The sequence below is a fragment of the Haliaeetus albicilla genome, chromosome 27, assembly GCF_947461875.1.
Source record: "Haliaeetus albicilla chromosome 27, bHalAlb1.1, whole genome shotgun sequence".
NCBI lineage: Eukaryota > Metazoa > Chordata > Aves > Accipitriformes > Accipitridae > Haliaeetus > Haliaeetus albicilla.
Genome location: NC_091509.1, coordinates 2,786,467 through 2,812,945, shown reverse-complemented (window position 1 = coordinate 2,812,945; position 26,479 = coordinate 2,786,467). Strand labels below are relative to the sequence as shown.

At 62.3% G+C, this 26,479-nt stretch overlaps 5 protein-coding genes across 5 annotated transcripts; all 5 read left to right on the top strand.

The window, feature by feature from the left end:
* The first annotated feature begins 3,580 nt into the window (after positions 1-3,580).
* On the top strand, positions 3,581-5,227 carry LOC138682259 (serine/arginine repetitive matrix protein 5-like). Its single transcript, XM_069772287.1, has one exon. It carries the CDS (start codon positions 3,581-3,583, stop codon positions 5,225-5,227), a length of 1,647 nt encoding a protein of 548 aa, XP_069628388.1.
* A 2,512-nt stretch (positions 5,228-7,739) lies between these two features.
* LOC138682258 (serine/arginine repetitive matrix protein 5-like) lies at positions 7,740-9,452 on the top strand. The gene has a single exon (XM_069772284.1). It carries the CDS (start codon positions 7,740-7,742, stop codon positions 9,450-9,452), a length of 1,713 nt encoding a protein of 570 aa, XP_069628385.1.
* A 6,803-nt stretch (positions 9,453-16,255) lies between these two features.
* On the top strand, positions 16,256-17,968 carry LOC138682257 (serine/arginine repetitive matrix protein 5-like). Its single transcript, XM_069772283.1, has one exon. The coding sequence runs from the start codon at positions 16,256-16,258 to the stop codon at positions 17,966-17,968; it is 1,713 nt and encodes a 570-aa protein (XP_069628384.1).
* Positions 17,969-20,480: 2,512 nt separating this feature from the next.
* LOC138682256 (serine/arginine repetitive matrix protein 5-like) lies at positions 20,481-22,193 on the top strand. The gene has a single exon (XM_069772281.1). It carries the CDS (start codon positions 20,481-20,483, stop codon positions 22,191-22,193), a length of 1,713 nt encoding a protein of 570 aa, XP_069628382.1.
* Positions 22,194-24,705: 2,512 nt separating this feature from the next.
* On the top strand, positions 24,706-26,418 carry LOC138682255 (serine/arginine repetitive matrix protein 5-like). The gene has a single exon (XM_069772280.1). It carries the CDS (start codon positions 24,706-24,708, stop codon positions 26,416-26,418), a length of 1,713 nt encoding a protein of 570 aa, XP_069628381.1.
* The last annotated feature ends 61 nt before the right edge of the window (positions 26,419-26,479 follow it).

Genomic DNA, 26,479 nt, shown 5'->3' with positions numbered 1-26,479 from the left:
CAAATCCATTAAAAAATGGATTTATTTTATTTCTCTATAGCTGTTTCTAACTTTGGTCCCTTTGCTGTTAAACTTTGACTACAGTAAATTCACCCTTTGCCTTTCTTTTTTCCCAGCAAGGTGTTTCCTACATTTCTAAGATATGTCCCTATTATTCTCCTCGAGTGTCCTGGAATCACCAAGGTGGAAGACCCAGCTGCAGCTCCTGGGTACGGGTCTATAAAGCTCTTTCTGCCTCTACCCCAGAACAAAACAGGCTGCTGCCAGCAATTACAGACAGGTAGCTTCTCCCTGGACACACTTGCACCCCAAACCCATGATCTGTGGGGTGCTGTAGGTTACGCTGGACTCTTTCTGCCAAAATCTGAGCCTCTGGGGACAGTTTGTCTTGCCATGAGCTTTATCCAGAGCCACTGCAGAAGCTGCAATTCCAGAACCCAAGATCTCCCTCATTTGGGTACTTCAAAAACCAGCATGGTCACGCAAACGGGAAGCACAGTTGGAGGCAGTTTGGGCTGTATTGTGCACTTTTCTTTTCCCAAAAATTTGAAGGCAGGGGAACTGTCTACAACAATCACTGCTGCCGTATCCCTTACAAACCTTTCAGTAACTCAGTTTTGAAGGCATTTAGACGTTTGTAACCTGCTGCTTAAGAGGAATGGGGACACCATATGAGATTGGACATTGTAGTAGTAGCGTACGGGGAGCCATACGCTCTGCCAGGAGAGAAGCATACAGTGATGCTGACCCCGGGCAGACATGTCTGGGGTCATGGCCAAGGCTGCCAGAGATGTGGGTCCTGCTCCCACCGCTGCAAACCACAGCTCAGCACAGCCCTTCTCATCCCTGATGGCCAGCAATGCCATTAGTGCCTTTGGTGGAAGGAGGTGAAATTAATGCACAGCCCATCCTTTGTGCATAGGGGACCCCAAATTTTATTCCAGCTATATGGGAGGACCAGTTTTCTCCTTGCCCTGTGGAAAAAAATCCCTTTGCACCTTTGTAGCAGCAGCAGCACTGGGCAACGGTATGCAGGGCACCTGCCCCCAGGCATCCCCAAACTGCCACGATATCCCTAAAACATTTAGCCAGTGCCAGGTGAAAATGCATGTCCCTACTGTGATTAGACCCCCTGACTGCAATAAAACCATTTGATGACCAAGAATCTTTTTCTGCATGGTATGTCAGCCAGTAAAGATGCCAAATAGGCAGGGCCAGGAGTTGGTTTAGGGTGTAACAGCACAGCACATGTTTTTCACCAGCCACCAAGGTGGTTGGGGAAATCCTTCACCCCTTCACTGCTTCTCTGGCAGCACACGTCTATGTCTGCAGGTCTGTGCTGTGAACTGCATCACCAGCACAGCTGGAGTTAACATTGACTTCTGAAAGCAGGAGGAAGGATTGTGTTCATATGTATGCACATATAAAAATACGTGGATTTAAACCCAGGAAATTCTCGTTGCCTCCCTGACATTTGGCTCCCAGCTGATGCCATGGCCGGGCTGGGTGGGTTGCAGGATGCAATGCAAGGACAGGGGCTGGGAAAGCAGCAGCACAGGGGCTCACAGCCAAGGGAAACACTCTCAGCACTCTGCGCACCAAGTGATTCAGAGGGATGGGTTTTTGGAGCCCTCGGGCTCCTTGTGTCCACATCCAGCCTGCGAGTCACGGGAAGGATAAAAACTCCTGTGCGTATGGCTGGACCCTCGCAGCCGGCCCTCCCACAGATAACAGCCACCGTGGTGCTCAGCCTGGGGATCTCACTCATGCTTGGGACCTTGAGGCCTCTGGCCTTTGTGTTCGTGGAGGGGAGCACGAGGGAGGCTCCTCCACAAAGCCCTTCTTCCCCGGAGCTCTGCGTGGGGCAGAGCCCTTAGAGACTCAAACTGCAGCGTTAGCGCTTTCTTCACGCCAGGAAAGGAGATGAGAGCAGGACATGCTCTTTCTGGGGAAAGCCCAAAGCACAGAAATAAAAAAATAACCGGAGGCTTTGGAATCACGAAAAAGAAAAGGAGCCTTGGGTGCAACATCCTGCGAGTAACCCAGTATTTCCAAGGGACAGGGGATAACCGGTGCACCGTAGCCCTGCTGGTTAGGGCCAAAGGTGTGGGGCTTTGTGGAAAACACAAAACGCAGTCATCAACCTCCAGGTAGTTTTCCTCAAGTCTCTTAATCTCCAGGCAGATCCTGACCTTGGACTCTTTGCAGAGTCTCATTCATTGGACCTGTCTGAGCCATCTGCCCTGAGACCAGGTCAATGAGCGATTTCTAACAAGGGCCAGCGTCTCCGCAGGGCTTCTGAACGAAGCCTCTGGAGATGGATCTCTTCGGTGCTCGTCCCCGCAGAGAAGTGTGTTTGGTGACACAAACGCGAGCCAGGCTGGGTCATTCGTCCAACGCAGGGCCGCGAGGATGCTGAAGGGACCGGAGCATCTCTCCTACGAGGAGGAGAGGAAAGGCTGAGAGAGCGGATGATCAAGGGAGCTTACGTGCCTCGGTCGCACACAGTCACCGAACTTCAGGTAGTTGTCCTCAAGTCTCTTAACCAGCAGGCAGTCCCTGAACAGAACAGAACAGAACAGAACAGAATAGAATAGAAAGATCAGATCAGATCAGTTGGACGGGACCTACAACCATCATCTAGTCCAGCTGCCTGACCACTTCCGGGCTGACCAAAAGTTAAAGCAAATTTTGTCGCACCAGAGGCTCCTCTACTTTTTCTTGTTTCTCAAACTTCTGGTCAAACCTCTGCCCTTCTCAGGGCGGCACGGCGACTGACCTCTCGGACACGCGCAGGCAGGAATTGGGAAGGCAGGAAAGCGGCTCCTGGCCTCTCCGCAATGGCGGCCCCAGCCAGGGCGCAGCAGCGTGCCCCGGGCGGCTGCAGGACGGAGCTTGTACCTGCGTTGGGGGCGAGCACTGTCCCGGTGTCATCCAGGGCTGCGACCTCACAAAGGTGTCCCCAGCCGCACGGCTGTGACCTCACTGCCGTGTCCCTATAAAAGAGGCGCCGGCACCCCGCAAGCCTCAGTGTGTCCGTGACGGACTCTGCGCGATGAGTGGCAGCATCTGTCTCCTCGGCCTCGGCATCCTGCTCCTGGCTGCCGGGGCCGTCCTCCTCAGGACCAGACGACGCCAACAGGTACGGGGCCGCTTAGGGCCAGGGGGACCCCTCGGGGCTGGCGGTGGCAGGGGCTCCCCCCAGGCAGGTCACCGTGCTCCCATTCCTGTGCCACAGGGTGACAGCTGAGGCTGAAAACTACCCGTGGCACCGGTCCCAACCTGCCGCGTCCCCAGCCTCGTGCTGCTCTCGCTGAGAGGCTGGGAACCGCTTTCCTGCCTACCCAATTCCTGCCCGCACGTGTCCCAGAGGTCAGTCGCCGCCCCGCCCGGAGAGCAGGAGCACACCGAGGTGCCCCTGGCGTCACTCGTCTGCTCCAGGACGGTCCCTGGTGTTTGTGGCAGCACAAGCACGGCCCCCAGGCAGAGCAGGCACCTCTTCAGCATCTTTGCTGCTCCCTGCAGGTTGCGTCTCCAGGGCAGCTCACGAGCTTTGTCCCTCTTTCGTTTGCAGCGCAAGATGGGGTTGGAGGAGGACTCGGCAGAACAGGGCACCCCTTCCCCTGCCGCGCCGCTGGATGCCTCTGAGGACTCAAAGTGCCCAATCTGCCTGGACACCATCAACGACGAAGCCTACATGATCTGGTGCAAGCACCGCTTCTGTTTTCCTTGCGTACAGAACTGGGCCCGCATAAAAGCCGAGTGCCCAGTCTGCCGGCAGCCTGCTCAGTACGTCTTCCGCAAGCTGGCAGGTAACAACTATGAGGTGCATAGCGTCATGAGAATGAGATCTCAACGCCTCTCTGCGGAAAGGAGATCTCCAGAGGGCCGCCAGCAGCGCAGCTCTCCCAGCAGAAACCGTGGTGGTGGCCACACCGGGGCCCCAGAGAGGGGCCAAAGCAGGTCCCTGAGGCAGCACCAGGACCGTGGTGGTGGCCACACCGGGGCCCCAGAGAGGGGCCAAAGCAGGTCCCCGAGGCAGCACCAGGATGGCCACAGAGGGGCTCAGCACACCCAGGGCTACAACTCCTTGAGAAGCGGGACGTGGCAGCAGAGAAGGGCTCGGGACGCTGCTCAGGATGATGGCCGAGTTCCAAGGCCAGAACAGGACGTCCTGCCCTCCTCAAGCAGGAGCCAGCTCCGCCTGCGGGCAGGCCGGGATTCCTCCAGGCAACAGCAGGCAACAAGGAGCCAATCCCAGCGCAGGTCCCCCAGCACTGGGGGCCAAGCTGGGTGGGAGTGCTCACGGGCCCACAGCAGCCAAGAGCGGTGGCGGAGCAGGGATCCCAACGATGGCCGAGCTCCAAGGTCCGAACGGGACGTCCTGCCCTGCTCAAGGAGGAGCCAGTCCCGGCGCGGGTCCCCCAGCACCGGGGGCCAAGCTGGGTGGGAGCGCTCCTGGGCCCACCGCAGCAGACAGCGATGGCGGAGCAGGGATCCCGACGATGAGGGCCGAGCTCCAAGGTCCGAATGGGATGTCCTGCCCTCTTCAAGGAGGAGCCGATCCCGGCACAGGTCCCGCAGCACCGGGGGCCAAGCTGGGTGGGAGTGCTCACAGGCTCACCGCAGCCGAGGGCAGTGGCGGAGCAGGGACACGGACCGTCCCCATGTCTGGGAGAGGCAACAGAGCAGGTCCCCCAGGCGAGGCCAGCAAGTCCAGACGGGGCACCCAGGCACTGCGGCCCATGACTCCATGACAGGGCAGGGGCAGAAGAGGAGTAGGGACCCCAATAATGGCCGAGCTCCAAGGTCCGAACAGGACGTCCCGGTCTTCTCCGGGAGGAGCCAGCGCCGCCCGCGGGCAGGCCGGGATTCCTCCAGGCAACGGCGCGCCACAAGGAGCCGATCCCGGCGCAGGTCCCGCAGCACCGGGGGCCAAGCTGGGTGGGAGCAGTCACGGGCCCACAGCAGCCGACAGCGATGGCGGAGCAGGTTTCCCGACAGTGACGGCCGAGCTCCGAGGCCCGAACGGGACGTCCTGCCCTCCTCAAGGAGGAGCCAGTGCTGCCCGCAGGCAGGCTGGGATTCCTCCAGGCAACGGCGCGCCACAAGGAGCCGATCCCGGCGCAGGTCCCGCAGCACCGGGGGCCAAGCTGGGTGGGAGTGCTCAAGGAGGAGCCGATCCCGGCGCAGGACCCGCAGCCGTGCCAGGCGCGGGGCCTGGTAGCACATCCTACCAAGAAGGGAAATGCAGCGCTCGCCCCCGACCAACACCTGCCGGGGCAGCGCAAAGAGCCCAGGGACACAGAAGGCCCTCGAGGTGGTGGTTGTGCGGCTGCTGAGGGGCACCTGGACGGTGGCAGCGGGACGGTCGCAACCTGGGCTGTCTCCGACTCTGGCAGTGGCAGCGAACAGGATCAAGGCAGCCTCACAGCTCCGGCTGAGGCAGGAACTGCTCCTGTCGTCTCCTCTCATGACAAATCATGGATTTGAGGAGGAGGGAAGGGACCTCTGGAGGCCACCTAGTCCAAGCCCGCTGCTGGAGCGGGGTCAGCCAGAGCAGACTGCCCAGGGCTGCATCCAGTCAGGCTCTGATGATCGCGAAGGACGGAGCCTCCGGAACCCCTCTGGGCAATCTGTTCCCTAGCTCGACCTCCCTTCAAATAAACAAGCTTTGTATTGTACTGCAGTTAGGGAGAGGTTCTTTTCTTTCAACTGGTGCCCGTTGTCTTGTCCTGTCTCTGGATACCACTGCGAAGGGACTGGAGAACCGCTGCCCCACCGGGCTGCGCGCAGGAGTGTGGGTGCCTGGACCTGGGGGGTGCAGGGTGCGGTGGCAGAGGACAGGGAAGGGTGAGAGGGCAAGCTGAGGTTCTCTGTTGCTCCTGTTCATGCTTGGGACCTTGAGGCCTCTGGCCTTTGTGCTCGTGGAGGGGAGCACGAGGGAGGCTCCTCCACAAAGCCCTTCTTCCCCGGAGCTCTGCGTGGGGCAGAGCCCTTAGAGACTCAAACTGCAGCGTTAGCGCTTTCTTCACGCCAGGAAAGGAGATGAGAGCAGGACATGCTCTTTCTGGGGAAAGCCCAAAGCACAGAAATAAAAAAATAACCGGAGGCTTTGGAATCACGAAAAAGAAAAGGAGCCTTGGGTGCAACATCCTGCGAGTAACCCAGTATTTCCAAGGGACAGGGGATAACCGGTGCACCGTAGCCCTGCTGGTTAGGGCCAAAGGTGTGGGGCTTTGTGGAAAACACAAAACGCAGTCATCAACCTCCAGGTAGTTTTCCTCAAGTCTCTTAATCTCCAGGCAGATCCTGACCTTGGACTCTTTGCAGAGTCTCATTCATTGGACCTGTCTGAGCCATCTGCCCTGAGACCAGGTCAATGAGCGATTTCTAACAAGGGCCAGCGTCTCCGCAGGGCTTCTGAACGAAGCCTCTGGAGATGGATCTCTTCGGTGCTCGTCCCCGCAGAGAAGTGTGTTTGGTGACACAAACGCGAGCCAGGCTGGGTCATTCGTCCAACGCAGGGCCGCGAGGATGCTGAAGGGACCGGAGCATCTCTCCTACGAGGAGGAGAGGAAAGGCTGAGAGAGCGGGTGATCAAGGGAGCTTACGTGCCTCGGTCGCACACAGTCACCGAACTTCAGGTAGTTGTCCTCAAGTCTCTTAACCAGCAGGCAGTCCCTGAACAGAACAGAACAGAACAGAACAGAATAGCATAGAAAGATCAGATCAGATCAGTTGGACGGGACCTACAACCATCATCTAGTCCAGCTGCCTGACCACTTCAGGGCTGACCAAAAGTTAAAGCAAATTTTGTCGCACCAGAGGCTCCTCTACTTTTTCTTGTTTCTCAAACTTCTGGTCAAACCTCTGCCCTTCTCAGGGCGGCACGGCGACTGACCTCTCGGACACGCGCAGGCAGGAATTGGGAAGGCAGGAAAGCGGCTCCTGGCCTCTCCGCAATGGCGGCCCCAGCCAGGGCGCAGCAGTGTGCCCCGGGCGGCTGCAGGACGGAGCTTGTACCTGCGTTGGGGGCGAGCACTGTCCCGGTGTCATCCAGGGCTGCGACCTCACAAAGGTGTCCCCAGCCACACGGCTGTGACCTCACAAAGGTGTCCCCAGCCGCACGGCTGTGACCTCACTGCCGTGTCCCTATAAAAGAGGCGCCGGCACCCCGCAAGCCTCAGTGTGTCCGTGACGGACTCTGCGCGATGAGTGGCAGCATCTGTCTCCTCGGCCTCGGCATCCTGCTCCTGGCTGCCGGGGCCGTCCTCCTCAGGACCAGACGACGCCAACAGGTACGGGGCCGCTTAGGGCCAGGGGGACCCCTCGGGGCTGGCGGTGGCAGGGGCTCCCCCCAGGCAGGTCACCGTGCTCCCATTCCTGTGCCACAGGGTGACAGCTGAGGCTGAAAACTACCCGTGGCACCGGTCCCAACCTGCCGCGTCCCCAGCCTCGTGCTGCTCTCGCTGAGAGGCTGGGAACCGCTTTCCTGCCTACCCAATTCCTGCCCGCACGTGTCCCAGAGGTCAGTCGCCGTCCCGCCCGGAGAGCAGGAGCACACCGAGGTGCCCCTGGCGTCACTCGTCTGCTCCAGGACGGTCCCTGGTGTTTGTGGCAGCACAAGCACGGCCCCCAGGCAGAGCAGGCACCTCTTCAGCATCTTTGCTGCTCCCTGCAGGTTGCGTCTCCAGGGCAGCTCACGAGCTTTGTCCCTCTTTCGTTTGCAGCGCAAGATGGGGTTGGAGGAGGACTCGGCAGAACAGGGCACCCCTTCCCCTGCCGCGCCGCTGGATGCCTCTGAGGACTCAAAGTGCCCAATCTGCCTGGACACCATCAACGACGAAGCCTACATGATCTGGTGCAAGCACCGCTTCTGTTTTCCTTGCGTACAGAACTGGGCCCGCATAAAAGCCGAGTGCCCAGTCTGCCGGCAGCCTGCTCAGTACGTCTTCCGCAAGCTGGCAGGTAACAACTATGAGGTGCATAGCGTCATGAGAATGAGATCTCAACGCCGCTCTGCGGAAAGAAGATCTCCAGAGGGCCGCCAGCAGCGCAGCTCTCCCAGCAGAAACCGTGGTGGTGGCCACACCGGGGCCCCAGAGAGGGGCCAAAGCAGGTCCCTGAGGCAGCACCAGGACCGTGGTGGTGGCCACACCGGGGCCCCAGAGAGGGGCCAAAGCAGGTCCCTGAGGCAGCACCAGGACCGTGGTGGTGGCCACACCGGGGCCCCAGAGAGGGGCCAAAGCAGGTCCCCGAGGCAGCACCAGGATGGCCACAGAGGGGCTCAGCACACCCAGGGCTACAACTCCTTGAGAAGCGGGACGTGGCAGCAGAGAAGGGCTCGGGACGCTGCTCAGGATGATGGCCGAGTTCCAAGGCCAGAACAGGACGTCCTGCCCTCCTCAAGCAGGAGCCAGCTCCGCCTGCGGGCAGGCCGGGATTCCTCCAGGCAACAGCAGGCAACAAGGAGCCAATCCCAGCGCAGGTCCCCCAGCACTGGGGGCCAAGCTGGGTGGGAGTGCTCACGGGCCCACAGCAGCCAAGAGCGGTGGCGGAGCAGGGATCCCAACGATGGCCGAGCTCCAAGGTCCGAACGGGACGTCCTGCCCTGCTCAAGGAGGAGCCAGTCCCGGCGCGGGTCCCCCAGCACCGGGGGCCAAGCTGGGTGGGAGCGCTCCTGGGCCCACCGCAGCAGACAGCGATGGCGGAGCAGGGATCCCGACGATGAGGGCCGAGCTCCAAGGTCCGAATGGGATGTCCTGCCCTCTTCAAGGAGGAGCCGATCCCGGCACAGGTCCCGCAGCACCGGGGGCCAAGCTGGGTGGGAGTGCTCACAGGCTCACCGCAGCCGAGGGCAGTGGCGGAGCAGGGACACGGACCGTCCCCATGTCTGGGAGAGGCAACAGAGCAGGTCCCCCAGGCGAGGCCAGCAAGTCCAGACGGGGCACCCAGGCACTGCGGCCCATGACTCCATGACAGGGCAGGGGCAGAAGAGGAGTAGGGACCCCAATAATGGCCGAGCTCCAAGGTCCGAACAGGACGTCCCGGTCTTCTCCGGGAGGAGCCAGCGCCGCCCGCGGGCAGGCCGGGATTCCTCCAGGCAACGGCGCGCCACAAGGAGCCGATCCCGGCGCAGGTCCCGCAGCACCGGGGGCCAAGCTGGGTGGGAGCAGTCACGGGCCCACAGCAGCCGACAGCGATGGCGGAGCAGGTTTCCCGACAGTGACGGCCGAGCTCCGAGGCCCGAACGGGACGTCCTGCCCTCCTCAAGGAGGAGCCAGTGCTGCCCGCAGGCAGGCTGGGATTCCTCCAGGCAACGGCGCGCCACAAGGAGCCGATCCCGGCGCAGGTCCCGCAGCACCGGGGGCCAAGCTGGGTGGGAGTGCTCAAGGAGGAGCCGATCCCGGCGCAGGACCCGCAGCCGTGCCAGGCGCGGGGCCTGGTAGCACATCCTACCAAGAAGGGAAATGCAGCGCTCGCCCCCGACCAACACCTGCCGGGGCAGCGCAAAGAGCCCAGGGACACAGAAGGCCCTCGAGGTGGTGGTTGTGCGGCTGCTGAGGGGCACCTGGACGGTGGCAGCGGGACGGTCGCAACCTGGGCTGTCTCCGACTCTGGCAGTGGCAGCGAACAGGATCAAGGCAGCCTCACAGCTCCGGCTGAGGCAGGAACTGCTCCTGTCGTCTCCTCTCATGACAAATCATGGATTTGAGGAGGAGGGAAGGGACCTCTGGAGGCCACCTAGTCCAAGCCCGCTGCTGGAGCGGGGTCAGCCAGAGCAGACTGCCCAGGGCTGCATCCAGTCAGGCTCTGATGATCGCGAAGGACGGAGCCTCCGGAACCCCTCTGGGCAATCTGTTCCCTAGCTCGACCTCCCTTCAAATAAACAAGCTTTGTATTGTACTGCAGTTAGGGAGAGGTTCTTTTCTTTCAACTGGTGCCCGTTGTCTTGTCCTGTCTCTGGATACCACTGCGAAGGGACTGGAGAACCGCTGCCCCACCGGGCTGCGCGCAGGAGTGTGGGTGCCTGGACCTGGGGGGTGCAGGGTGCGGTGGCAGAGGACAGGGAAGGGTGAGAGGGCAAGCTGAGGTTCTCTGTTGCTCCTGTTCATGCTTGGGACCTTGAGGCCTCTGGCCTTTGTGCTCGTGGAGGGGAGCACGAGGGAGGCTCCTCCACAAAGCCCTTCTTCCCCGGAGCTCTGCGTGGGGCAGAGCCCTTAGAGACTCAAACTGCAGCGTTAGCGCTTTCTTCACGCCAGGAAAGGAGATGAGAGCAGGACATGCTCTTTCTGGGGAAAGCCCAAAGCACAGAAATAAAAAAATAACCGGAGGCTTTGGAATCACGAAAAAGAAAAGGAGCCTTGGGTGCAACATCCTGCGAGTAACCCAGTATTTCCAAGGGACAGGGGATAACCGGTGCACCGTAGCCCTGCTGGTTAGGGCCAAAGGTGTGGGGCTTTGTGGAAAACACAAAACGCAGTCATCAACCTCCAGGTAGTTTTCCTCAAGTCTCTTAATCTCCAGGCAGATCCTGACCTTGGACTCTTTGCAGAGTCTCATTCATTGGACCTGTCTGAGCCATCTGCCCTGAGACCAGGTCAATGAGCGATTTCTAACAAGGGCCAGCGTCTCCGCAGGGCTTCTGAACGAAGCCTCTGGAGATGGATCTCTTCGGTGCTCGTCCCCGCAGAGAAGTGTGTTTGGTGACACAAACGCGAGCCAGGCTGGGTCATTCGTCCAACGCAGGGCCGCGAGGATGCTGAAGGGACCGGAGCATCTCTCCTACGAGGAGGAGAGGAAAGGCTGAGAGAGCGGGTGATCAAGGGAGCTTACGTGCCTCGGTCGCACACAGTCACCGAACTTCAGGTAGTTGTCCTCAAGTCTCTTAACCAGCAGGCAGTCCCTGAACAGAACAGAACAGAACAGAACAGAATAGCATAGAAAGATCAGATCAGATCAGTTGGACGGGACCTACAACCATCATCTAGTCCAGCTGCCTGACCACTTCAGGGCTGACCAAAAGTTAAAGCAAATTTTGTCGCACCAGAGGCTCCTCTACTTTTTCTTGTTTCTCAAACTTCTGGTCAAACCTCTGCCCTTCTCAGGGCGGCACGGCGACTGACCTCTCGGACACGCGCAGGCAGGAATTGGGAAGGCAGGAAAGCGGCTCCTGGCCTCTCCGCAATGGCGGCCCCAGCCAGGGCGCAGCAGTGTGCCCCGGGCGGCTGCAGGACGGAGCTTGTACCTGCGTTGGGGGCGAGCACTGTCCCGGTGTCATCCAGGGCTGCGACCTCACAAAGGTGTCCCCAGCCACACGGCTGTGACCTCACAAAGGTGTCCCCAGCCGCACGGCTGTGACCTCACTGCCGTGTCCCTATAAAAGAGGCGCCGGCACCCCGCAAGCCTCAGTGTGTCCGTGACGGACTCTGCGCGATGAGTGGCAGCATCTGTCTCCTCGGCCTCGGCATCCTGCTCCTGGCTGCCGGGGCCGTCCTCCTCAGGACCAGACGACGCCAACAGGTACGGGGCCGCTTAGGGCCAGGGGGACCCCTCGGGGCTGGCGGTGGCAGGGGCTCCCCCCAGGCAGGTCACCGTGCTCCCATTCCTGTGCCACAGGGTGACAGCTGAGGCTGAAAACTACCCGTGGCACCGGTCCCAACCTGCCGCGTCCCCAGCCTCGTGCTGCTCTCGCTGAGAGGCTGGGAACCGCTTTCCTGCCTACCCAATTCCTGCCCGCACGTGTCCCAGAGGTCAGTCGCCGTCCCGCCCGGAGAGCAGGAGCACACCGAGGTGCCCCTGGCGTCACTCGTCTGCTCCAGGACGGTCCCTGGTGTTTGTGGCAGCACAAGCACGGCCCCCAGGCAGAGCAGGCACCTCTTCAGCATCTTTGCTGCTCCCTGCAGGTTGCGTCTCCAGGGCAGCTCACGAGCTTTGTCCCTCTTTCGTTTGCAGCGCAAGATGGGGTTGGAGGAGGACTCGGCAGAACAGGGCACCCCTTCCCCTGCCGCGCCGCTGGATGCCTCTGAGGACTCAAAGTGCCCAATCTGCCTGGACACCATCAACGACGAAGCCTACATGATCTGGTGCAAGCACCGCTTCTGTTTTCCTTGCGTACAGAACTGGGCCCGCATAAAAGCCGAGTGCCCAGTCTGCCGGCAGCCTGCTCAGTACGTCTTCCGCAAGCTGGCAGGTAACAACTATGAGGTGCATAGCGTCATGAGAATGAGATCTCAACGCCGCTCTGCGGAAAGAAGATCTCCAGAGGGCCGCCAGCAGCGCAGCTCTCCCAGCAGAAACCGTGGTGGTGGCCACACCGGGGCCCCAGAGAGGGGCCAAAGCAGGTCCCTGAGGCAGCACCAGGACCGTGGTGGTGGCCACACCGGGGCCCCAGAGAGGGGCCAAAGCAGGTCCCTGAGGCAGCACCAGGACCGTGGTGGTGGCCACACCGGGGCCCCAGAGAGGGGCCAAAGCAGGTCCCTGAGGCAGCACCAGGACCGTGGTGGTGGCCACACCGGGGCCCCAGAGAGGGGCCAAAGCAGGTCCCCGAGGCAGCACCAGGATGGCCACAGAGGGGCTCAGCACACCCAGGGCTACAACTCCTTGAGAAGCGGGACGTGGCAGCAGAGAAGGGCTCGGGACGCTGCTCAGGATGATGGCCGAGTTCCAAGGCCAGAACAGGACGTCCTGCCCTCCTCAAGCAGGAGCCAGCTCCGCCTGCGGGCAGGCCGGGATTCCTCCAGGCAACAGCAGGCAACAAGGAGCCAATCCCAGCGCAGGTCCCCCAGCACTGGGGGCCAAGCTGGGTGGGAGTGCTCACGGGCCCACAGCAGCCAAGAGCGGTGGCGGAGCAGGGATCCCAACGATGGCCGAGCTCCAAGGTCCGAACGGGACGTCCTGCCCTGCTCAAGGAGGAGCCAGTCCCGGCGCGGGTCCCCCAGCACCGGGGGCCAAGCTGGGTGGGAGCGCTCCTGGGCCCACCGCAGCAGACAGCGATGGCGGAGCAGGGATCCCGACGATGAGGGCCGAGCTCCAAGGTCCGAATGGGATGTCCTGCCCTCTTCAAGGAGGAGCCGATCCCGGCACAGGTCCCGCAGCACCGGGGGCCAAGCTGGGTGGGAGTGCTCACAGGCTCACCGCAGCCGAGGGCAGTGGCGGAGCAGGGACACGGACCGTCCCCATGTCTGGGAGAGGCAACAGAGCAGGTCCCCCAGGCGAGGCCAGCAAGTCCAGACGGGGCACCCAGGCACTGCGGCCCATGACTCCATGACAGGGCAGGGGCAGAAGAGGAGTAGGGACCCCAATAATGGCCGAGCTCCAAGGTCCGAACAGGACGTCCCGGTCTTCTCCGGGAGGAGCCAGCGCCGCCCGCGGGCAGGCCGGGATTCCTCCAGGCAACGGCGCGCCACAAGGAGCCGATCCCGGCGCAGGTCCCGCAGCACCGGGGGCCAAGCTGGGTGGGAGCAGTCACGGGCCCACAGCAGCCGACAGCGATGGCGGAGCAGGTTTCCCGACAGTGACGGCCGAGCTCCGAGGCCCGAACGGGACGTCCTGCCCTCCTCAAGGAGGAGCCAGTGCTGCCCGCAGGCAGGCTGGGATTCCTCCAGGCAACGGCGCGCCACAAGGAGCCGATCCCGGCGCAGGTCCCGCAGCACCGGGGGCCAAGCTGGGTGGGAGTGCTCAAGGAGGAGCCGATCCCGGCGCAGGACCCGCAGCCGTGCCAGGCGCGGGGCCTGGTAGCACATCCTACCAAGAAGGGAAATGCAGCGCTCGCCCCCGACCAACACCTGCCGGGGCAGCGCAAAGAGCCCAGGGACACAGAAGGCCCTCGAGGTGGTGGTTGTGCGGCTGCTGAGGGGCACCTGGACGGTGGCAGCGGGACGGTCGCAACCTGGGCTGTCTCCGACTCTGGCAGTGGCAGCGAACAGGATCAAGGCAGCCTCACAGCTCCGGCTGAGGCAGGAACTGCTCCTGTCGTCTCCTCTCATGACAAATCATGGATTTGAGGAGGAGGGAAGGGACCTCTGGAGGCCACCTAGTCCAAGCCCGCTGCTGGAGCGGGGTCAGCCAGAGCAGACTGCCCAGGGCTGCATCCAGTCAGGCTCTGATGATCGCGAAGGACGGAGCCTCCGGAACCCCTCTGGGCAATCTGTTCCCTAGCTCGACCTCCCTTCAAATAAACAAGCTTTGTATTGTACTGCAGTTAGGGAGAGGTTCTTTTCTTTCAACTGGTGCCCGTTGTCTTGTCCTGTCTCTGGATACCACTGCGAAGGGACTGGAGAACCGCTGCCCCACCGGGCTGCGCGCAGGAGTGTGGGTGCCTGGACCTGGGGGGTGCAGGGTGCGGTGGCAGAGGACAGGGAAGGGTGAGAGGGCAAGCTGAGGTTCTCTGTTGCTCCTGTTCATGCTTGGGACCTTGAGGCCTCTGGCCTTTGTGCTCGTGGAGGGGAGCACGAGGGAGGCTCCTCCACAAAGCCCTTCTTCCCCGGAGCTCTGCGTGGGGCAGAGCCCTTAGAGACTCAAACTGCAGCGTTAGCGCTTTCTTCACGCCAGGAAAGGAGATGAGAGCAGGACATGCTCTTTCTGGGGAAAGCCCAAAGCACAGAAATAAAAAAATAACCGGAGGCTTTGGAATCACGAAAAAGAAAAGGAGCCTTGGGTGCAACATCCTGCGAGTAACCCAGTATTTCCAAGGGACAGGGGATAACCGGTGCACCGTAGCCCTGCTGGTTAGGGCCAAAGGTGTGGGGCTTTGTGGAAAACACAAAACGCAGTCATCAACCTCCAGGTAGTTTTCCTCAAGTCTCTTAATCTCCAGGCAGATCCTGACCTTGGACTCTTTGCAGAGTCTCATTCATTGGACCTGTCTGAGCCATCTGCCCTGAGACCAGGTCAATGAGCGATTTCTAACAAGGGCCAGCGTCTCCGCAGGGCTTCTGAACGAAGCCTCTGGAGATGGATCTCTTCGGTGCTCGTCCCCGCAGAGAAGTGTGTTTGGTGACACAAACGCGAGCCAGGCTGGGTCATTCGTCCAACGCAGGGCCGCGAGGATGCTGAAGGGACCGGAGCATCTCTCCTACGAGGAGGAGAGGAAAGGCTGAGAGAGCGGGTGATCAAGGGAGCTTACGTGCCTCGGTCGCACACAGTCACCGAACTTCAGGTAGTTGTCCTCAAGTCTCTTAACCAGCAGGCAGTCCCTGAACAGAACAGAACAGAACAGAACAGAATAGCATAGAAAGATCAGATCAGATCAGTTGGACGGGACCTACAACCATCATCTAGTCCAGCTGCCTGACCACTTCAGGGCTGACCAAAAGTTAAAGCAAATTTTGTTGCACCAGAGGCTCCTCTACTTTTTCTTGTTTCTCAAACTTCTGGTCAAACCTCTGCCCTTCTCAGGGCGGCACGGCGACTGACCTCTCGGACACGCGCAGGCAGGAATTGGGAAGGCAGGAAAGCGGCTCCTGGCCTCTCCGCAATGGCGGCCCCAGCCAGGGCGCAGCAGTGTGCCCCGGGCGGCTGCAGGACGGAGCTTGTACCTGCGTTGGGGGCGAGCACTGTCCCGGTGTCATCCAGGGCTGCGACCTCACAAAGGTGTCCCCAGCCGCACGGCTGTGACCTCACAAAGGTGTCCCCAGCCGCACGGCTGTGACCTCACTGCCGTGTCCCTATAAAAGAGGCGCCGGCACCCCGCAAGCCTCAGTGTGTCCGTGACGGACTCTGCGCGATGAGTGGCAGCATCTGTCTCCTCGGCCTCGGCATCCTGCTCCTGGCTGCCGGGGCCGTCCTCCTCAGGACCAGACGACGCCAACAGGTACGGGGCCGCTTAGGGCCAGGGGGACCCCTCGGGGCTGGCGGTGGCAGGGGCTCCCCCCAGGCAGGTCACCGTGCTCCCATTCCTGTGCCACAGGGTGACAGCTGAGGCTGAAAACTACCCGTGGCACCGGTCCCAACCTGCCGCGTCCCCAGCCTCGTGCTGCTCTCGCTGAGAGGCTGGGAACCGCTTTCCTGCCTACCCAATTCCTGCCCGCACGTGTCCCAGAGGTCAGTCGCCGTCCCGCCCGGAGAGCAGGAGCACACCGAGGTGCCCCTGGCGTCACTCGTCTGCTCCAGGACGGTCCCTGGTGTTTGTGGCAGCACAAGCACGGCCCCCAGGCAGAGCAGGCACCTCTTCAGCATCTTTGCTGCTCCCTGCAGGTTGCGTCTCCAGGGCAGCTCACGAGCTTTGTCCCTCTTTCGTTTGCAGCGCAAGATGGGGTTGGAGGAGGACTCGGCAGAACAGGGCACCCCTTCCCCTGCCGCGCCGCTGGATGCCTCTGAGGACTCAAAGTGCCCAATCTGCCTGGACACCATCAACGACGAAGCCTACATGATCTGGTGCAAGCACCGCTTCTGTTTTCCTTGCGTACAGAACTGGGCCCGCATAAAAGCCGAGTGCCCAGTCTGCCGGCAGCCTGCTCAGTACGTCTTCCGCAAGCTGGCAGGTAACAACTATGAGGTGCATAGCGTCATGAGAATGAGATCTCAACGCCGCTCTGCGGAAAGGAGATCTCCAGAGGGCCGCCAGCAGCGCAGCTCTCCCAGCAGAAACCGTGGTGGTGGCCACACCGGGGCCCCAGAGAGGGGCCAAAGCAGGTCCCTGAGGCAGCACCAGGACCGTGGTGGTGGCCACACCGGGGCCCCAGAGAGGGGCCAAAGCAGGTCCCTGAGGCAGCACCAGGACCGTGGTGGTGGCCACACCGGGGCCCCAGAGAGGGGCCAAAGCAGGTCCCCGAGGCAGCACCAGGATGGCCACAGAGGGGCTCAGCACACCCAGGGCTACAACTCCTTGAGAAGCGGGACGTGGCAGCAGAGAAGGGCTCGGGACGCTGCTCAGGATGATGGCCGAGTTCCAAGGCCAGAACAGGACGTCCTGCCCTCCTCAAGCAGGAGCCAGCTCCGCCTGCGGGCAGGCCGGGATTCCTCCAGGCAACAGCAGGCAACAAGGAGCCAATCCCAGCGCAGGTCCCCCAGCACTGGGGGCCAAGCTGGGTGGGAGTGCTCACGGGCCCACAGCAGCCAAGAGCGGTGGCGGAGCAGGGATCCCAACGATGGCCGAGCTCCAAGGTCCGAACGGGACGTCCTGCCCTGCTCAAGGAGGAGCCAGTCCCGGCGCGGGTCCCCCAGCACCGGGGGCCAAGCTGGGTGGGAGCGCTCCTGGGCCCACCGCAGCAGACAGCGATGGCGGAGCAGGGATCCCGACGATGAGGGCCGAGCTCCAAGGTCCGAATGGGATGTCCTGCCCTCTTCAAGGAGGAGCCGATCCCGGCACAGGTCCCGCAGCACCGGGGGCCAAGCTGGGTGGGAGTGCTCACAGGCTCACCGCAGCCGAGGGCAGTGGCGGAGCAGGGACACGGACCGTCCCCATGTCTGGGAGAGGCAACAGAGCAGGTCCCCCAGGCGAGGCCAGCAAGTCCAGACGGGGCACCCAGGCACTGCGGCCCATGACTCCATGACAGGGCAGGGGCAGAAGAGGAGTAGGGACCCCAATAATGGCCGAGCTCCAAGGTCCGAACAGGACGTCCCGGTCTTCTCCGGGAGGAGCCAGCGCCGCCCGCGGGCAGGCCGGGATTCCTCCAGGCAACGGCGCGCCACAAGGAGCCGATCCCGGCGCAGGTCCCGCAGCACCGGGGGCCAAGCTGGGTGGGAGCAGTCACGGGCCCACAGCAGCCGACAGCGATGGCGGAGCAGGTTTCCCGACAGTGACGGCCGAGCTCCGAGGCCCGAACGGGACGTCCTGCCCTCCTCAAGGAGGAGCCAGTGCTGCCCGCAGGCAGGCTGGGATTCCTCCAGGCAACGGCGCGCCACAAGGAGCCGATCCCGGCGCAGGTCCCGCAGCACCGGGGGCCAAGCTGGGTGGGAGTGCTCAAGGAGGAGCCGATCCCGGCGCAGGACCCGCAGCCGTGCCAGGCGCGGGGCCTGGTAGCACATCCTACCAAGAAGGGAAATGCAGCGCTCGCCCCCGACCAACACCTGCCGGGGCAGCGCAAAGAGCCCAGGGACACAGAAGGCCCTCGAGGTGGTGGTTGTGCGGCTGCTGAGGGGCACCTGGACGGTGGCAGCGGGACGGTCGCAACCTGGGCTGTCTCCGACTCTGGCAGTGGCAGCGAACAGGATCAAGGCAGCCTCACAGCTCCGGCTGAGGCAGGAACTGCTCCTGTCGTCTCCTCTCATGACAAATCATGGATTTGAGGAGGAGGGAAGGGACCTCTGGAGGCCACCTAGTCCAAGCCCGCTGCTGGAGCGGGGTCAGCCAGAGCAGACTGCCCAGGGCTGCATCCAGTCAGGCTCTGATGATCGCGAAGGACGGAGCCTCCGGAACCCCTCTGGGCAATCTGTTCCCTAGCTCGACCTCCCTTCAAATAAACAAGCTTTGTATTGTACTGCAGTTAGGGAGAGGTTCTTTTCTTTCAACTGGTGCCCGTTGTCTTGTCCTGTCTCTGGATACCACTGCGAAGGGACTGGAGAACCGCTGCCCCACCGGGCTGCGCGCAGGAGTGTGGGTGCCTGGACCTGGGGGGTGCAGGGTGCGGTGGCAGAGGACAGGGAAGGGTGAGAGGGCAAGCTGAGGTTCTCTGTTGCTCCTGTTCATGCTTGGGACCTTGAGGCCTCTGGCCTTTGTGCTCGTGGAGGGGAGCACGAGGGAGGCTCCTCCACAAAGCCCTTCTTCCCCGGAGCTCTGCGTGGGGCAGAGCCCTTAGAGACTCAAACTGCAGCGTTAGCGCTTTCTTCACGCCAGGAAAGGAGATGAGAGCAGGACATGCTCTTTCTGGGGAAAGCCCAAAGCACAGAAATAAAAAAATAACCGGAGGCTTTGGAATCACGAAAAAGAAAAGGAGCCTTGGGTGCAACATCCTGCGAGTAACCCAGTATTTCCAAGGGACAGGGGATAACCGGTGCACCGTAGCCCTGCTGGTTAGGGCCAAAGGTGTGGGGCTTTGTGGAAAACACAAAACGCAGTCATCAACCTCCAGGTAGTTTTCCTCAAGTCTCTTAATCTCCAGGCAGATCCTGACCTTGGACTCTTTGCAGAGTCTCATTCATTGGACCTGTCTGAGCCATCTGCCCTGAGACCAGGTCAATGAGCGATTTCTAACAAGGGCCAGCGTCTCCGCAGGGCTTCTGAACGAAGCCTCTGGAGATGGATCTCTTCGGTGCTCGTCCCCGCAGAGAAGTGTGTTTGGTGACACAAACGCGAGCCAGGCTGGGTCATTCGTCCAACGCAGGGCCGCGAGGATGCTGAAGGGACCGGAGCATCTCTCCTACGAGGAGGAGAGGAAAGGCTGAGAGAGCGGGTGATCAAGGGAGCTTACGTGCCTCGGTCGCACACAGTCACCGAACTTCAGGTAGTTGTCCTCAAGTCTCTTAACCAGCAGGCAGTCCCTGAACAGAACAGAACAGAACAGAACAGAATAGCATAGAAAGATCAGATCAGATCAGTTGGACGGGACCTACAACCATCATCTAGTCCAGCTGCCTGACCACTTCAGGGCTGACCAAAAGTTAAAGCAAATTTTGTCGCACCAGAGGCTCCTCTACTTTTTCTTGTTTCTCAAACTTCTGGTCAAACCTCTGCCCTTCTCAGGGCGGCACGGCGACTGACCTCTCGGACACGCGCAGGCAGGAATTGGGAAGGCAGGAAAGCGGCTCCTGGCCTCTCCGCAATGGCGGCCCCAGCCAGGGCGCAGCAGCGTGCCCCGGGCGGCTGCAGGACGGAGCTTGTACCTGCGTTGGGGGCGAGCACTGTCCCGGTGTCATCCAGGGCTGCGACCTCACAAAGGTGTCCCCAGCCGCACGGCTGTGACCTCACAAAGGTGTCCCCAGCCGCACGGCTGTGACCTCACTGCCGTGTCCCTATAAAAGAGGTGCCGGCACCCCGCAAGCCTCAGTGTGTCCGTGACGGACTCTGCGCGATGAGTGGCAGCATCTGTCTCCTCGGCCTCGGCATCCTGCTCCTGGCTGCCGGGGCCGTCCTCCTCAGGACCAGACGACGCCAACAGGTACGGGGCCGCTTAGGGCCAGGGGGACCCCTCGGGGCTGGCGGTGGCAGGGGCTCCCCCCAGGCAGGTCACCGTGCTCCCATTCCTGTGCCACAGGGTGACAGCTGAGGCTGAAAACTACCCGTGGCACCGGTCCCAACCTGCCGCGTCCCCAGACTCGTGCTGCTCTCGCTGAGAGGCTGGGAACCGCTTTCCTGCCTACCCAATTCCTGCCCGCACGTGTCCCAGAGGTCAGTCGCCGCCCCGCCCGGAGAGCAGGAGCACACCGAGGTGCCCCTGGCGTCACTCGTCTGCTCCAGGACGGTCCCTGGTGTTTGTGGCAGCACAAGCACGGCCCCCAGGCAGAGCAGGCACCTCTTCAGCATCTTTGCTGCTCCCTGCAGGTTGCGTCTCCAGGGCAGCTCACGAGCTTTGTCCCTCTTTCGTTTGCAGCGCAAGATGGGGTTGGAGGAGGACTCGGCAGAACAGGGCACCCCTTCCCCTGCCGCGCCGCTGGATGCCTCTGAGGACTCAAAGTGCCCAATCTGCCTGGACACCATCAACGACGAAGCCTACATGATCTGGTGCAAGCACCGCTTCTGTTTTCCTTGCGTACAGAACTGGGCCCGCATAAAAGCCGAGTGCCCAGTCTGCCGGCAGCCTGCTCAGTACGTCTTCCGCAAGCTGGCAGGTAACAACTATGAGGTGCATAGTGTCATGAGAATGAGATCTCAACGCCTCTCTGCGGAAAGAAGATCTCCAGAGGGCCGCCAGCAGCGCAGCTCTCCCAGCAGAAACCGTGGTGGTGGCCACACCGGGGCCCCAGAGAGGGGCCAAAGCAGGTCCCTGAGGCAGCACCAGGACCGTGGTGGTGGCCACACCGGGGCCCCAGAGAGGGGCCAAAGCAGGTCCCTGAGGCAGCACCAGGACCGTGGTGGTGGCCACACCGGGGCCCCAGAGAGGGGCCAAAGCAGGTCCCCGAGGCAGCACCAGGATGGCCACAGAGGGGCTCAGCACACCCAGGGCTACAACTCCTTGAGAAGCGGGACGTGGCAGCAGAGAAGGGCTCGGGACGCTGCTCAGGATGATGGCCGAGTTCCAAGGCCAGAACAGGACGTCCTGCCCTCCTCAAGCAGGAGCCAGCTCCGCCTGCGGGCAGGCCGGGATTCCTCCAGGCAACAGCAGGCAACAAGGAGCCAATCCCAGCGCAGGTCCCCCAGCACTGGGGGCCAAGCTGGGTGGGAGTGCTCACGGGCCCACAGCAGCCAAGAGCGGTGGCGGAGCAGGGATCCCAACGATGGCCGAGCTCCAAGGTCCGAACGGGACGTCCTGCCCTGCTCAAGGAGGAGCCAGTCCCGGCGCGGGTCCCCCAGCACCGGGGGCCAAGCTGGGTGGGAGCGCTCCTGGGCCCACCGCAGCAGACAGCGATGGCGGAGCAGGGATCCCGACGATGAGGGCCGAGCTCCAAGGTCCGAATGGGATGTCCTGCCCTCTTCAAGGAGGAGCCGATCCCGGCACAGGTCCCGCAGCACCGGGGGCCAAGCTGGGTGGGAGTGCTCACAGGCTCACCGCAGCCGAGGGCAGTGGCGGAGCAGGGACACGGACCGTCCCCATGTCTGGGAGAGGCAACAGAGCAGGTCCCCCAGGCGAGGCCAGCAAGTCCAGACGGGGCACCCAGGCACTGCGGCCCATGACTCCATGACAGGGCAGGGGCAGAAGAGGAGTAGGGACCCCAATAATGGCCGAGCTCCAAGGTCCGAACAGGACGTCCCGGTCTTCTCCGGGAGGAGCCAGCGCCGCCCGCGGGCAGGCCGGGATTCCTCCAGGCAACGGCGCGCCACAAGGAGCCGATCCCGGCGCAGGTCCCGCAGCACCGGGGGCCAAGCTGGGTGGGAGCAGTCACGGGCCCACAGCAGCCGACAGCGATGGCGGAGCAGGTTTCCCGACAGTGACGGCCGAGCTCCGAGGCCCGAACGGGACGTCCTGCCCTCCTCAAGGAGGAGCCAGTGCTGCCCGCAGGCAGGCTGGGATTCCTCCAGGCAACGGCGCGCCACAAGGAGCCGATCCCGGCGCAGGTCCCGCAGCACCGGGGGCCAAGCTGGGTGGGAGTGCTCAAGGAGGAGCCGATCCCGGCGCAGGACCCGCAGCCGTGCCAGGCGCGGGGCCTGGTAGCACATCCTACCAAGAAGGGAAATGCAGCGCTCGCCCCCGACCAACACCTGCCGGGGCAGCGCAAAGAGCCCAGGGACACAGAAGGCCCTCGAGGTGGTGGTTGTGCGGCTGCTGAGGGGCACCTGGACGGTGGCAGCGGGACGGTCGCAACCTGGGCTGTCTCCGACTCTGGCAGTGGCAGCGAACAGGATCAAGGCAGCCTCACAGCTCCGGCTGAGGCAGGAACTGCTCCTGTCGTCTCCTCTCATGACAAATCATGGATTTGAGGAGGAGGGAAGGGACCTCTGGAGGCCACCTAGTCCAAGCCCGCTGCTGGAGCGGGGTCAGCCAGAGCAGACTGCCCAGGGCTGCATCCAGTCAGGCTCTGATGATCGCGAAGGACGGAGCCTCCGGAACCCCTCTGGGCAATCTGTTCCCTAGCTCGACCTCCCTTCAAATAAACAAGCTTTGTATTGTACTGCAGTTAGGGAGAGGTTCTTTTCTTTCAACTGGTGCCCGTTGTCTTGTCCTGTCTCTGGATACCACTGCGAAGGGACTGGAGAACCGCTGCCCCACCGGGCTGCGCGCAGGAGTGTGGGTGCCTGGACCTGGGGGGTGCAGGGTGCGGTGGCAGAGGACAGGGAAGGGTGAGAGGGCAAGCTGAGGTTCTCTGTTGCTCCTGTTCATGCTTGGGACCTTGAGGCCTCTGGCCTTTGTGCTCGTGGAGGGGAGCACGAGGGAGGCTCCTCCACAAAGCCCTTCTTCCCCGGAGCTCTGCGTGGGGCAGAGCCCTTAGAGACTCAAACTGCAGCGTTAGCGCTTTCTTCACGCCAGGAAAGGAGATGAGAGCAGGACATGCTCTTTCTGGGGAAAGCCCAAAGCACAGAAATAAAAAAATAACCGGAGGCTTTGGAATCACGAAAAAGAAAAGGAGCCTTGGGTGCAACATCCTGCGAGTAACCCAGTATTTCCAAGGGACAGGGGATAACCGGTGCACCGTAGCCCTGCTGGTTAGGGCCAAAGGTGTGGGGCTTTGTGGAAAACACAAAACGCAGTCATCAACCTCCAGGTAGTTTTCCTCAAGTCTCTTAATCTCCAGGCAGATCCTGACCTTGGACTCTTTGCAGAGTCTCATTCATTGGACCTGTCTGAGCCATCTGCCCTGAGACCAGGTCAATGAGCGATTTCTAACAAGGGCCAGCGTCTCCGCAGGGCTTCTGAACGAAGCCTCTGGAGATGGATCTCTTCGGTGCTCGTCCCCGCAGAGAAGTGTGTTTGGTGACACAAACGCGAGCCAGGCTGGGTCATTCGTCCAACGCAGGGCCGCGAGGATGCTGAAGGGACCGGAGCATCTCTCCTACGAGGAGGAGAGGAAAGGCTGAGAGAGCGGGTGATCAAGGGAGCTTACGTGCCTCGGTCGCACACAGTCACCGAACTTCAGGTAGTTGTCCTCAAGTCTCTTAACCAGCAGGCAGTCCCTGAACAGAACAGAACAGAACAGAACAGAATAGCATAGAAAGATCAGATCAGATCAGTTGGACGGGACCTACAACCATCATCTAGTCCAGCTGCCTGACCACTTCAGGGCTGACCAAAAGTTAAAGCAAATTTTGTCGCACCAGAGGCTCCTCTACTTTTTCTTGTTTCTCAAACTTCTGGTCAAACCTCTGCCCTTCTCAGGGCGGCACGGCGACTGACCTCTCGGACACGCGCAGGCAGGAATTGGGAAGGCAGGAAAGCGGCTCCTGGCCTCTCCGCAATGGCGGCCCCAGCCAGGGCGCAGCAGCGTGCCCCGGGCGGCTGCAGGACGGAGCTTGTACCTGCGTTGGGGGCGAGCACTGTCCCGGTGTCATCCAGGGCTGCGACCTCACAAAGGTGTCCCCAGCCGCACGGCTGTGACCTCACAAAGGTGTCCCCAGCCGCACGGCTGTGACCTCACTGCCGTGTCCCTATAAAAGAGGCGCCGGCACCCCGCAAGCCTCAGTGTGTCCGTGACGGACTCTGCGCGATGAGTGGCAGCATCTGTCTCCTCGGCCTCGGCATCCTGCTCCTGGCTGCCGGGGCCGTCCTCCTCAGGACCAGACGACGCCAACAGGTACGGGGCCGCTTAGGGCCAGGGGGACCCCTCGGGGCTGGCGGTGGCAGGGGCTCCCCCCAGGCAGGTCACCGTGCTCCCATTCCTGTGCCACAGGGTGACAGCTGAGGCTGAAAACTACCCGTGGCACCGGTCCCAACCTGCCGCGTCCCCAGCCTCGTGCTGCTCTCGCTGAGAGGCTGGGAACCGCTTTCCTGCCTACCCAATTCCTGCCCGCACGTGTCCCAGAGGTCAGTCGCCGTCCCGCCCGGAGAGCAGGAGCACACCGAGGTGCCCCTGGCGTCACTCGTCTGCTCCAGGACGGTCCCTGGTGTTTGTGGCAGCACAAGCACGGCCCCCAGGCAGAGCAGGCACCTCTTCAGCATCTTTGCTGCTCCCTGCAGGTTGCGTCTCCAGGGCAGCTCACGAGCTTTGTCCCTCTTTCGTTTGCAGCGCAAGATGGGGTTGGAGGAGGACTCGGCAGAACAGGGCACCCCTTCCCCTGCCGCGCCGCTGGATGCCTCTGAGGACTCAAAGTGCCCAATCTGCCTGGACACCATCAACGACGAAGCCTACATGATCTGGTGCAAGCACCGCTTCTGTTTTCCTTGCGTACAGAACTGGGCCCGCATAAAAGCCGAGTGCCCAGTCTGCCGGCAGCCTGCTCAGTACGTCTTCCGCAAGCTGGCAGGTAACAACTATGAGGTGCATAGCGTCATGAGAATGAGATCTCAACGCCGCTCTGCGGAAAGAAGATCTCCAGAGGGCCGCCAGCAGCGCAGCTCTCCCAGCAGAAACCGTGGTGGTGGCCACACCGGGGCCCCAGAGAGGGGCCAAAGCAGGTCCCTGAGGCAGCACCAGGACCGTGGTGGTGGCCACACCGGGGCCCCAGAGAGGGGCCAAAGCAGGTCCCTGAGGCAGCACCAGGACCGTGGTGGTGGCCACACCGGGGCCCCAGAGAGGGGCCAAAGCAGGTCCCCGAGGCAGCACCAGGATGGCCACAGAGGGGCTCAGCACACCCAGGGCTACAACTCCTTGAGAAGCGGGACGTGGCAGCAGAGAAGGGCTCGGGACGCTGCTCAGGATGATGGCCGAGTTCCAAGGCCAGAACAGGACGTCCTGCCCTCCTCAAGCAGGAGCCAGCTCCGCCTGCGGGCAGGCCGGGATTCCTCCAGGCAACAGCAGGCAACAAGGAGCCAATCCCAGCGCAGGTCCCCCAGCACTGGGGGCCAAGCTGGGTGGGAGTGCTCACGGGCCCACAGCAGCCAAGAGCGGTGGCGGAGCAGGGATCCCAACGATGGCCGAGCTCCAAGGTCCGAACGGGACGTCCTGCCCTGCTCAAGGAGGAGCCAGTCCCGGCGCGGGTCCCCCAGCACCGGGGGCCAAGCTGGGTGGGAGCGCTCCTGGGCCCACCGCAGCAGACAGCGATGGCGGAGCAGGGATCCCGACGATGAGGGCCGAGCTCCAAGGTCCGAATGGGATGTCCTGCCCTCTTCAAGGAGGAGCCGATCCCGGCACAGGTCCCGCAGCACCGGGGGCCAAGCTGGGTGGGAGTGCTCACAGGCTCACCGCAGCCGAGGGCAGTGGCGGAGCAGGGACACGGACCGTCCCCATGTCTGGGAGAGGCAACAGAGCAGGTCCCCCAGGCGAGGCCAGCAAGTCCAGACGGGGCACCCAGGCACTGCGGCCCATGACTCCATGACAGGGCAGGGGCAGAAGAGGAGTAGGGATCCCAATAATGGCCGAGCTCCAAGGTCCGAACAGGACGTCCCGGTCTTCTCCGGGAGGAGCCAGCGCCGCCCGCGGGCAGGCCGGGATTCCTCCAGGCAACGGCGCGCCACAAGGAGCCGATCCCGGCGCAGGTCCCGCAGCACCGGGGGCCAAGCTGGGTGGGAGCAGTCACGGGCCCACAGCAGCCGACAGCGATGGCGGAGCAGGTTTCCCGACAGTGACGGCCGAGCTCCGAGGCCCGAACGGGACGTCCTGCCCTCCTCAAGGAGGAGCCAGTGCTGCCCGCAGGCAGGCTGGGATTCCTCCAGGCAACGGCGCGCCACAAGGAGCCGATCCCGGCGCAGGTCCCGCAGCACCGGGGGCCAAGCTGGGTGGGAGTGCTCAAGGAGGAGCCGATCCCGGCGCAGGACCCGCAGCCGTGCCAGGCGCGGGGCCTGGTAGCACATCCTACCAAGAAGGGAAATGCAGCGCTCGCCCCCGACCAACACCTGCCGGGGCAGCG